Source organism: Phaeoacremonium minimum (assembly GCF_000392275.1).
Source record: "Phaeoacremonium minimum UCRPA7 unplaced genomic scaffold PA7_03_scaffold_330, whole genome shotgun sequence".
NCBI lineage: Eukaryota > Fungi > Ascomycota > Sordariomycetes > Togniniales > Togniniaceae > Phaeoacremonium > Phaeoacremonium minimum.
The window spans coordinates 396112-407867 of record NW_006921234.1 but is presented as its reverse complement, the minus strand read 5'-3'; the positions used below and the strand labels follow the sequence as shown (position 1 = coordinate 407867).

At 51.5% G+C, this 11756-nt stretch overlaps 3 protein-coding genes across 3 annotated transcripts; all 3 read left to right on the top strand.

Moving 5' to 3' along the window:
• Positions 1 to 5010: 5010 nt before the first annotated feature.
• On the top strand, positions 5011 to 6992 carry UCRPA7_4249 (hypothetical protein; the record flags this gene model as incomplete). Its single annotated transcript, XM_007916807.1, has 2 exons — positions 5011 to 5397; positions 5469 to 6992. 2 exons carry the CDS (start codon positions 5011 to 5013, stop codon positions 6990 to 6992), a joined length of 1911 nt encoding a protein of 636 aa, XP_007914998.1.
• A 761-nt stretch (positions 6993 to 7753) lies between these two features.
• On the top strand, positions 7754 to 8599 carry UCRPA7_4248 (hypothetical protein; the record flags this gene model as incomplete). Its single annotated transcript, XM_007916752.1, has 3 exons — positions 7754 to 7786; positions 7844 to 8476; positions 8555 to 8599. The coding sequence occupies 3 exons, from the start codon at positions 7754 to 7756 to the stop codon at positions 8597 to 8599; spliced, it is 711 nt and encodes a 236-aa protein (XP_007914943.1).
• A 1124-nt stretch (positions 8600 to 9723) lies between these two features.
• UCRPA7_4247 (putative duf895 domain membrane protein) lies at positions 9724 to 11430 on the top strand (the record flags this gene model as incomplete). Its single annotated transcript, XM_007916787.1, has 10 exons — positions 9724 to 9770; positions 9819 to 9929; positions 9988 to 10118; positions 10166 to 10221; positions 10274 to 10313; positions 10364 to 10426; positions 10476 to 10629; positions 10686 to 11024; positions 11079 to 11223; positions 11281 to 11430. The coding sequence occupies 10 exons, from the start codon at positions 9724 to 9726 to the stop codon at positions 11428 to 11430; spliced, it is 1236 nt and encodes a 411-aa protein (XP_007914978.1).
• Between the last annotated feature and the right edge of the window lie 326 nt (positions 11431 to 11756).

Below are 11756 nucleotides of genomic sequence, written 5' to 3'. Positions count from 1 at the left end.
ATTTTCATGTTTGATGGCCGTCGCTTGTAGGTTGCTTTCGCGGGGCACCTGCCGGTACAGTTTGGTTCCTGGTTTGGGCTTTTCCAAGGTTGGAGAGGCTTCCTTTAGCGTGGTTTAAGATATGATGAGACTGATAAGTGATGCTAGCTTTTGATTGTTTGTTGAATTCTCTTAATTAGTTAGATACACTGATGGATACACCTTGCAATTGTTCTCAGAAGACAATAGAAGACCAGTCATGCCTAGGAGCACAATTATGTGACTAGCTATCATCTTGATTTTGGAAAGCGTGTTGAGTTAGGAGCAGCCTGCATTGCGGGTTACAGTCATATCGTTTGAACTCGGCTGATCACCACCTTCGAAACGCCGTTAGCAATGGAGGATATTCACAATGATTAATACTATAGTTCTAATAGAGCTCAGGATACCCAATGAGACATTCCGCAACTAACTTAAGTAACCGGCCCTTACCTAAAGCCATATGTGATGTGGTGATCACCTCGTAGTTCAGTGTATCAGCAATCTTCGAATCAATGGACCGCTACATCGGCCCGGCTCCTCGAAGAGACCCGAGCCCGAACTGCCTCCTTGACAGATGACAGCACGACTTGTCAGTTCCTGAGGGGACTGGACACAAGGCTGCGATCCTTCGGCCGCCGAATTAAGAGCGACGCGAACTGAATAATCACAACCTGCAGTGTGGTCAAGCCTGAGCAGCTACCCCTCGCTGATCGGCTTTGCGCAAGACGCCACTCGGGAGCACCTGCATCCAACGGCGTGAGATCATTCGCCGGTGAGCGCGGAAGCTCTTTTCGTTGGCTCTCGCGACGCCGCATCCTCAGCCCTATGGACGGATTCTTCGTTGGCCGCCGGGCTCGGAAGTCCGTCATGCTCAAACAAAGCAAATATATTTAGAGCCGGGGAAGTTGACTTTTCCGCCAGAAGAAATAGCATCGTCGAGTTCTCTAGAAACTTGGCTTTGACAAGAGTTTTTTCAGGTATTGGCCGCATAGAACAACAGCCACCGATCAAAGGGAATAGAGACAATGCTCGGGCGTATTCTCATAACGCTTGACGGCATCGGGTTGTTGCTGGGAGCCCCGATCGCAGACTACAACCACACGCACATTTTTAACCCACGCTGGCCGCCACATGCAAAGTAAGTCGCAGCATCACCGACCTACCTGCTCTGCGAGAATTCTCGTCCAAGGGCCCAAGAGCTGACAGACCTCGTCTACAGGTTCCACACCGGCCAGACCATCACGTTGTCCGTGCTCCTCGGCCTCGCGACTATGTTCCTCACCTGGCGTCCCTACCTCTTCCGTTCGACAACACCCGAGATCGCGCGACAGTCGCTGTATGCGGCGGCCTTCACGGGCTCCGTCTACTGGCTCGCCGGGCTGGCGGCCATCTACTACCCCGGCACGGACGGGCTGGATCCCGAGTTCGGCGGCCCGGGCTTTCCCCAGCGGCCGCTGTTCACGGCCTTCATGGGTTTAGGACTTGTCGGCGTTGCAATTGAGACGTTTTGATAGCACATGCCGGTATTCGAAAGCAACATGTGCCGCTGTCAGACAGCATCTATAGGTTGGACACATCGGCAGTGACTGTCCGCAAGGGCGGGAGAGCCAGGTTCTTGGGTCTGTATGCCGGCCTTGATCTGCGCATAGATCTGCAAGTAAATTATGTTGTGGAGCAAGGGATGAGTCTGAATGCAGGTACAAGTGAAGTCAGGGATATCGAGGGGTCTATTGTAGATGGAGGTCACATAGCGGGGGTCTTCGCGAAGGGATGAGAGGTCGCTGTGAATGAGATGCTGAGTTAGCTGAGTCTAAATTGCCCGTAGCTCACTCAGCTTTAGCTAGTTAGTGTCCACGACGAAATCGCATTCTTTTCAGGTCTTGGCAAAACACGTTCTCGCGATCACGGCCATCGCTCCGCGCAAGGGACAGGGTCGAGGGTAGAGGCACTCTTTGTCGAGAGCCGTAAGACATTAGTAACTGCAACGGGCATTCAATTCGCCAGTGTCGCAACACAGTAAACGACCCGGAGGTTCTTCCCCGTATTGTCTATTGACTCAACTCAACCACGAACGCGTCTGTTCTATTGTCAGTGTTCTGAAAACTTTGGTTCCAGAGAACATGCGGCGACACGCATCCAGGAATCTTTGCTCGTACGACTCGCGGCCCGTGACGGCGTTGTAGCCGTCAGAAAGGCTGGAACAGCGGATGACGTTGGCTGATCCACAAAGCCTAACCCTGGCCGAAACTCCCTCTTCCCGGAGAGGACCCTGGCGAGCATTAGAGTTGGGGAGGGTTAACAAGCATCAACGTAGCGACAAGGGCTGGCGCTGTAGGAAAGGGATGAACAGGCACTGATGAGATGCAAACAAGCGCATCTTGGTTTCTGCATGGCCAGTGCTGCTCCTTTTCAACAGGAGAGGTACCTCTGGATTCTGGCTATTCTTGGGATGAAACGACCCCTGAATGGGTCTCATGGCTGCCCCACGGTCGGGCCACGCAAGTGCCTAGTGAGGGATTGCCGTCATCGCCAAGCCGCCCGAGAATTAGACGCTACTCAGCGGCTCCGCGCTTCGCATTTTCAGATCCTGGAGCCTCGCGTTGATTGCACTGTGGCACATGATGCCCGTTTCGACCATGAATCGAGGATCCGAGGAGTCCAATTGGATCACAAAGCAGAGAAAAGGTCAAGCAGGAGGCTGACAGAGATGCGGCGCAGACCAACTATGATTAGCATACCCGTAGTTTACCAGCCTTGGCTACAGGAAGTCGGCAGGTGATCGACAGTCAGACGGTTGAGGGCTGCCGTATGGGAACAAGCAATTGGCCTGAGAGCCTTGCATCTGCGCAGAAAAGCGTGCACCCTTTCGTTTGGCGAGGGCAGAAGAGGGGCTGTATTGTCCTCTATGTACGCGGTACGTACGGTATGCATGTCTCCGTTGGTGTTACGGAGAGAGATGAAACCGGCACCGAGAGCTCGTTGTCTTGGAAGGCCCTCGCGAGAGAGAGAGTGGGGGGGAGTAAGAAGCATCACTGCATCCGCATGTCGCCTACTGGCGAACGGACGGGACACAGAACGTTGATGGCTTGGCCACTGACTTAACTACTCATGACTCGACAGGCACGCAGGAAACGGATTCGTGACACGCGACCTAAGACAAGACATCCGGGCGCGAAAACCGAAGACAAAGTAACACACTTACGGCGTAGTGTATGGAAATAGGGCATCGGAGAGAAGCCATAGAGAAGCCACCCATTCTTGGGATGTGGGGGAAACGGCAAGCCTTTCCCGTGTCTGTCCTGTCAATTTGCACCGTTGGTCTGCAGGCCGGGGGCCAATCCATGCTTGGTCTGGCGAGCCTGGGTAAGTCGGATGTGTCCAGTCCAGGGGTTTTCTTGTCGTCGACTCCACATGCTGACGACGCCCGCATTCTCAAACCCTCGCTCTTTGCCCATCATAGCTAATAACACTGGAGTATTGCGCTGTGAACCGCAGCGTTTGTCTGTACGCTCCGTCTTCAGGTGATGAAGAGATCCTAGCCTCGGTCGCACACAGTCCCTGGCCAAGTTCCAGTCCCTTGCGACGGCGCGGAAGATGTACTCGTACTCACTAGCAAGTCGTAGCTGGCTGTGGCTAGCACCTAATGAAAAACAAGGCCCACGTAGTCTCTCACCGTCACAGACAAACGGATGAGAAGGGCGGCTGCGCCGTGCGCGTGATACCTTCTCTATCTGGAGCAAACATGCTTCATCTTGAGCCGAGATTGTATCACACCAGCGTGCAGCGGCGTGTGTAGTACCGTCACAACGAGCCTCTCAGGTTGTAGGATGGCTGTCAGCAGAGTTCGCACTACACGTCGAAGTGCGATGGCGGTTCAAGGTCAAGGTTTGACCAGACAGTGTCCGGTCGCTTGTCTTTCAGCTAAGCTGCAAGCCTTGTGGATGTGTGGATGTGTGGATGTGAAGGTCAAGGAAGTACAGTAGATACTCGTAGCCTCGTAGCATGCAAGTACCTTTGTTTACTCCCTTGCAATACCCTTGAAGATCAAGTCGAAGAGGTACAATGCAATGATACAAGGTGTACGTACGACATTGCGGTATGGAGGTGGTTCCTCTTTTCTTTTCGGCCCTCCCCCAGCTACCCACTCTGCCACTCTGCCACTCTGCCACTCATCCACGCATCTAACTACCCGACTAACCCTCCATCATTCCTTCCCTCGAATTGGAATTGAATGTGATTTTGCTCTTTCCATTGTTGCAAATACCCATTGCTGGCTCTTTCCCTTTCCTGACTTATCTTTTTTCTCCTTTTTCCCCTTCCCATCTCGTCGAACGAACATCGGACCTGCTAACTCGCCTTTGACCACACATACGACAGACACGGCTGTCGGCTGTCGGGCACTTGTCACATATCCCACCACCACTTTAGCGACGCCCAACACCCAACGCCCACCTTTTCTGCCGCACCAGAGACAGGCCTGGCTTGACAGCGGCAGTTGGAAGTGCTACCTCTTGGCACCCGCCCGCACACTCTTTTCCCTCCTTCATACGTCCGAGTCTTGGCATCGTCTTGGCTCGAAGCGGCCATCCAATCGCCACATTCCAGCCAATTAGGACGCCATCGTGACGTCTCAAATTGCCTAATTGAGCCAGCTTAGATCACATACCAAAGACATCTTACCACCAGGGTGGTTTGCGCTTTTTGTTGGTCGCGTCCTCTCCTCTCGAGATCCACTGCCCACGACTCCGCGGCGCAATTCCCTTCGGACTCGCCTCCATCCATGGCGACGTGCTGAAGCACCCTAAAATTCCTATGACCATTATACATTTCCAGCATCACCAAACGGCCTGATCCTGCGGGTTGGACGACCACGTGCAACGCGGACGGCACAGTCAGTGCTGACAACGACGGTGGTGTTTGGCGATCAGACCTACGGACTAACTGACAAACGCAACAAGGCCGGCAATCGAAGCCGCACTTCATTTCGCAATGATCGCAAACGGGCCGCAATACAGCCTCCTGGGCCGACCCGGCCTGGGAGACCGGTTCGGGCTGCACACAATATTAGCCTTCTTCTCCAACAGGGTACTGCGCGGTGGACCAAAGATCCTGCTCAACCTGGCCACATGCCTGGTCGCTCTCATTATCATCACAAAATTATTACCAAGTCGGATGACTGACATTGCATTCGGCCCAACATATGGGAGTATATGGCACGATGACTCTAAGACCGGAAAGGGGCCAAGCGAGAAACAAGATGTTGGTGGTGGTCTAAGAATTGTGGTGTTTGGCGAGAGCGACATTGCAACTCCAAGCTTGACAGGCAGTGAAATGGACGGCGAGTTGCTAACTTGGACAGAGTCCCTGTGTGCAGAGGTTCGTATTCTGCTACGGCGTGGCATTCTCGGTCTTGCAATAACTTGAAATCGAATGCTGACCCATCGTAGTTGGGTTGCTCAAAGCATCTATCATTTGTTCCCCGCGCCGATCCACTAGAGTCCCCGATGACATCCAACTCGTTCTACGCGGCTGCAGTCGAGCGAGTACTCAACGAGACTGCCGATAGCACAATGCCAGCGCTCGACTATACATTCGTGCCGGATCTGTTTCCTATCAAATGGGACATCCCCGATTTGGCAATGCAAGTCTCAAACTTTCTGAGTATGGAGAAACCAGAAAAACCACCCACGGAGACAATATGGGTGTTCTCTTTTGGGCCTTGGGATATATGGTCCCTTGCGACCTTACCGATTTCTGTAGGCAAGTCAATCACGGACACGATCACCACCGACATATTCACCCATGTCGAGAGACTCTATACGGCATCAAGAGATGAAAACTCGATTGCATACTCCAATTACTTTGACGAGACTGTAGTGGCAGCCTTAGCCAATGGAACATCTGTAAACAACACAGATGCTACCATCCAAAACAGGGCGGAGTATCCTAATGTCAGACCTACTGTCGAGCCGTTCCGAATCATTATTCCCAAGGTCTTCGATCCTTCTGCCCTTCCCGGCTGGTGGGACTCGCGTCCGCCTATTGCTTCGATCCACTCAAAGGCAGAGCAGATGAAACATGCTGCTGAGCTGACCGAGTACTGGAACAACAATCTTCATAATGGCTTGGCACAGTGGATTTTAACGGCAACACAGAATATGGAGAAGGAGAAGGCGGAGGGTGAGAAAACCAATGGAAATTCACAGAAGTCTGGCTCCGAGAAGGAGCCTATCGAAGAGAAACGGCGGCGAGCAGCGACAATATCAGCCCCGAAAAGCGAAGCGTCAGCAGCTGCACTGGCGAAGTCTCGGGATGCGCTCCGAGATGGCATTGCGTACGACATGCCCGACTATGTCCTTGCTGTTATGGCAGACAGACAGATGCGCAATTCCGACCTCAAAGACTCGAACGGCATGGGGGAGTCACCAGTCGAGGACAGCTTCCTCGAGGTGTGGACGCCCTGCATTCAGCCAGCGCATCCCGTACCCATCCACAGAGTAAATCCTTCAGACATCACTATTAATGTCAAGCACGACAAGCCGAAAATGGACAAGCCTAAATCAAAGGACGAGTCAAAGAAGGAAGAAGTTGACAAGAAGCCTAAGGAGAAGTCTGATGACAAGAACAAAAGCAAGGGGTCAGATAAAAAAGAGGATTTACCTGGTGAGAAGAAGGATGAAGGCAGACAGGAAGCATCATCTGGCCACAAGCAACGCAGAGACTCAGTGCCGATAGGAGGCGACGAAGTCGAGACAACAGAGAACAAAGAACTGCAGAGCCAATCTGCCGTAGGACGAGTCTGTCCCGAGCCGAACGACCATCTCTTCTACACATCCTTTGCGCTGTCGCAACGCGCCATCCAATATATTGCCAAGGAGGTCGCGGATATGGTCCGGTACAACGAGACGGTCAGGAGACAGTGGTCTCGGGAAGATGCTCGGGCTAATAATGACGGAAACGAGCATCACTAAGCGTATCGTTTCGATCGTTCCGCCGGTAGCAAACCATGGCCGTATTTAAGTACGCTTTCGAGCTGGCGACTGCGGGCGAAGGGCAACTAAGAGTAGTACCGTCATGCGGTGCTACGCTGATTCTGTACATATTTCCTTGTCATGTGTCAACAATCACCGTCATCAGCATATTGGGAGTTAGGGGATTTCGGCGAAGATCAGCTGTATGTTGCTAGCAGCGATAATAGCATTTGGATGGCGTTGTCGGCTGCGGTTGCTTTAGATTCATGTAGTAGATGTAATAAATTCATCTTGAGAGCACAAGTTAGTTTCTCTATTTCCTTCCCAAAATTACCTGACCCTAGCGTAACCAAATTTGGATTCGGGAACGTGTCGAGGGCGGCTTGCAAGATCCTGAGACGGAAGCAATTGTTTGATACCGAGCCCGTACCGAATTGGTAGGACCTGCTTAAGCACACCAAACATTTCGGAGCATTGGTTTCCATGGGCTGCTGGGTTCGTTTGTGCGTCAGACGCCAATACCAAGTTCGAGCCAATACGTACCTCTGCTTATTTCTTTTCCTTTCTTCGTACTGTCCTAAACCTCAGCCTCTGTTGACCTGAAATCAGCTCTCCCAGTCTCCCATCCTTACGCCTGAGTTCCGTTCCCTACTTCAACATCTTTTCTCAGACCAGCACTGATCTTCTCCTACGGCTTTGTACTGAGTCCGCCCACTTGAGAAAAGATTTCCAACCAGGCGGTATCGATGGCCCCCGTCAACATGGATGCCTCGTCTTCTCATGGAGGAGGCAAGGTGAGTAATTCATTGATGATTCTGCTTCGAATAGTGCTAATACCGCGTCGTATATAGCCGCCCACCCTCATGGCCCTACCCGCTGAGATCCGGAGTATGATCTACCGCGCCGCAATTCCCACCGACCAGCAGATTGAGACTCTCGCTTCGCCGCCTCTCCTGAGAGTCAACAAACAGATCCGTGCTGAGGCAACTCATCTCTACTACAGCATGAACACGTTTTGGATCCACTTGCCCGCATCTGAAGACAGGTGGCCAGGTGTCCTTGCCATGTTCCACGCTGCGGTTGAGCGCGGCTATCTTGCGTCTATCAGCTACATACACGTCATCTTCGAGATCAAGGTGAAGCAGGCGGAACCCACGGAGGAGGACGATGATGAAGACGATGATGAAGACGATGTGCAAGACGATGATGAAGACGATGTGCAGGACGATGTGCAAGACGATGTGGAAGACGATGTGCAAGACGATGTGCAAGACGATGTGGAAGACGACAAGTGGAAGACTGCTTTCCTTGCGCTGGAGATGTCCGACGGTTACCCGGATTTTCTAGACGACAAGTCCCCCATGGAGGAACCCTACTTAGAGACTTACGTCGGCAATAATGAGACCGACTGGAACGATTATGATGCCGTAAAGGCACTGGTTCGCGAAACTCTTCGACTTGACCCATATTTTGACCCAGATCGGGTAGGTTCAGAAGCAGCGTTCGATCGCCTTACAGAGACACTTACAGTTCTTGCTCCGCGCTGCTCTCTGGCAACTCAGTACGTGGAGGCTTACTTTGTGTGGCTCCATTTCATCGAGTTCTAAGAGTGGATCGTCTTATGGCGCCACTGTGGACACCATTTACGACATCATCCTGTAACGAGATAACCGACAGCAAGCAATGGACAGGATTTGGCTTCATACCAGTAGAGAGAATCGTGGCTTTGAGAGATATTGTAGCTGAAAATCGACCAAAATGGAACTCTAGATCTAGCGTCAGGGAGTGCGTCCAAAATTGTGCCTAGCTGGTAGGGTTTCGCCGCAATTGTAACGTTCTGCGGGCACGCCATTTGAGCCAGAATTGCAGAGTTAATATACAAACCATGAAAACGCACAAATTTTGATCAGGGATATCAACGCTAGGGTGACAGAAACCCGAGATGTCGTGATTGAGTTAGCTATTTCTCCACTGTTTCTGTAAATATCTCTCTGCGCTGAGCTCATCAGAATAATAATTATTGATTCAGTAAGAGCATCATAACCTCCTCAAGGAAAAATTTCCTACTTTCGAGGTCCTAACAAGTATCGTGACTTTTGTCATATATTGATTTATCCCCGAGGAACATCATTCATTGCCCTGGCGGAGAAATCCTCCAAACTGACATCTGTCTGGCGGGCTTCATACAAAAGCTCGCTTGCAAACAATTTAGAGCCGCATTAGCCTATCTCTCCCTAGCCTTATCTGCCGGCTTCGTAAGGATCTTAGCTTGACTGCCGGATGAGAGCTATGTGGTCTACCCATGGTCGCTTAAGTTGTTTCCACTCACCAGGCGCCATCCATCGGTGGCTCTGGATGGAGTCCTCGTGGGACACGAGTCAGCGCGTATATATGCAAAACTGGAAGGGAATTCCGTAGTTTTACAAATTTAGAAGACTTGCTACTTTTCGACTCTCGTCTGTTATTGCCTGCCGCTGTTGGACAACGCTGTGCATCGCCTCGACTTATTATCTGAAATATATGCAACATAGGCCAGGATGGGAGAAACCGATTTACCGCAAGAGGCAGTCATGGAGGTCGCTGTTCCGCCAGAAAAGAGAACATGGTACCGAAGAGTGATGTTCCAGGCCACAGTAGTCGGTGCTTGCGCTTTTCTGTACGTCCGTCTGCAAAATTGAGTCCAGATTTGAGCTGACGAACGCATGAAAGAGCCCCCGGGCTCTACAACGCAATGCAAAGTACTGGAGCCGGTGGCCAGCAAACTCCATACTTGGTGATGTAAGTTTTGAAGTCACGCGCTGCGGATGATACTAAATGTGTAACCAGGTCCGCCAACGCCGTTCTGGGAGTTATGATGGTCGTGACTTGCTCTTTGGGAAGTGTATTTGCCAATAGACTTGGCTTGAAGAACGCTCTGATCTTTGGAACTACTGGATAGTAAGTAGAACAGGCCTCTGATTATCATGCTAAAACAGGAGATTGACCGCTTGTATAGCTGTATCTACGCCGCATCTTTGTACGCGAACAATCGATACGGCACGGTATGGTTCGTGTATCTCGGAGCGACGGCTTGTGGTATTACTGCAGGTGTTTTCTGGGCGGCTGAGGGTGCTATCATGATCGGCTGTACGTGTCACCTTCTGTCCGGCATCTCCCTCAACTGACTTGGACAGACCCGGAAGACTCTCAGCGAGGAAGGTATCTCGCATATTGGCTAGCGTACCGAAACGTAAGAGGTTGTTCCTACATATTGCGGAGATCTCATTTGACATTTCAAAAAGGGTGGTTCGATTGTTGGCGGTGCCATTAACCTCGCTCTCAGTAAGTGCTCTGACACACCAGGAAGCAGAATATATCTGACGTCGATATAGACTACTCTGGCAAAACCACTGGCAAACTCAACTGGAAGACATATATTGTTTTCGTATCCTTGCGTGAGTTTATCATCGAAAATGAGTCATTTTGGAAGCTGACCACAAACAGAGTGTATCGCGCCGTTTGTAGCCATGTTGCTATCGCCGCCTGGCAAAGTACAGCGAGCCGACGGACAACGTGTGAAGTCAGCCGAGAGGGTTTCCACCCTTACTGAGCTCAAGGAGGTGGCTAAGATTCTTGTTCGCAAGGACTTTCTCCTGGTGTAAGTTGGGCCTGCACTGCTCACTATCCGCAAGCATTCTAACGTTGCCGCTACAGCATCCCCTTCTTTTTCTACGCTACATATCTTCTCTCCTATGCTGGATCATATTTGTCGCTCTACTTCAGCGTCCGCTCCAGAGCGCTCGCGTCTCTCGTGTCTGCGCTTGCGCAAATCACTGCCAATATCTTCTTCGGCAGCTTCCTCGACTGGAAGCGATTTACCCTTAATCAGCGCGCACGCTTCTCATATATATTCATCATGGCGTTGTTCGGTGGAACTTGGATCTGGGGCACTGTCGTACAACGCGACTACTGGCATCATAAGCCCGCCTTGGACTGGTCCGACCACGGGTTCGGTCGCGGCTGGGCGTTCTATATTATGATGCAGGTGAATTTGTAAGCAGTCACCTGTCTGCCATCCCGGGACTGATTGTGACTAACTGTTCGCAGCGCGCTGTCTTACAATTATGGCTACTGGCTCGCTGGTTACATGGCTAGGGATCCGGCAGAGATAGTCCGACTCACCTCGACGGTCCGCGCCGTCGAAGCAGCTGGAGGCGCGGTCGCGTCTGGAATTAGCTCGACTAAAGCACCTGTAAGTTTGCCCGATTGCAATAGCTGATGATGCGTTGAAGCTAATAACTGGAAATAGCTGATTGCCGCGCTTGGCGTGAACTTCGGGCTCTGGGGACTTGCAGTAGTTCCAACGTACTTTGTTGTCCGAACTATCGGCCTCAACTTGAAAGATGATGCTGGTGCAGTAGAGTCTAGCACAGATAGCCCTGACAGCGTCAAAGAATAGAGAAAGGGGAGGCGGGCATCTGTTCGGGATGGCCTTAATGGCCTTACCCGGACATCGAATGATATAGTAAGCTAGCCGGGCAGCCTTGTCATCGTGGACGGCCAATCGGGTAGCAGATCACAGGTGTAAGTGATATGACCGACTGGGCTATAATGCATAGAGCAAACACCCATTCGAGAACCGAAGTTGAAAAGGAGGCAGTTTAGTTGCATACTCCCGTAATAAGTCATGTGTGGCCCTTGACACGCTGTGCGTGGTTCAATCGGATCGTAAGTAAATTCTCTGCATTGACGTGGCGAATGTCTCCTCAATAGTCTTCACAAGCC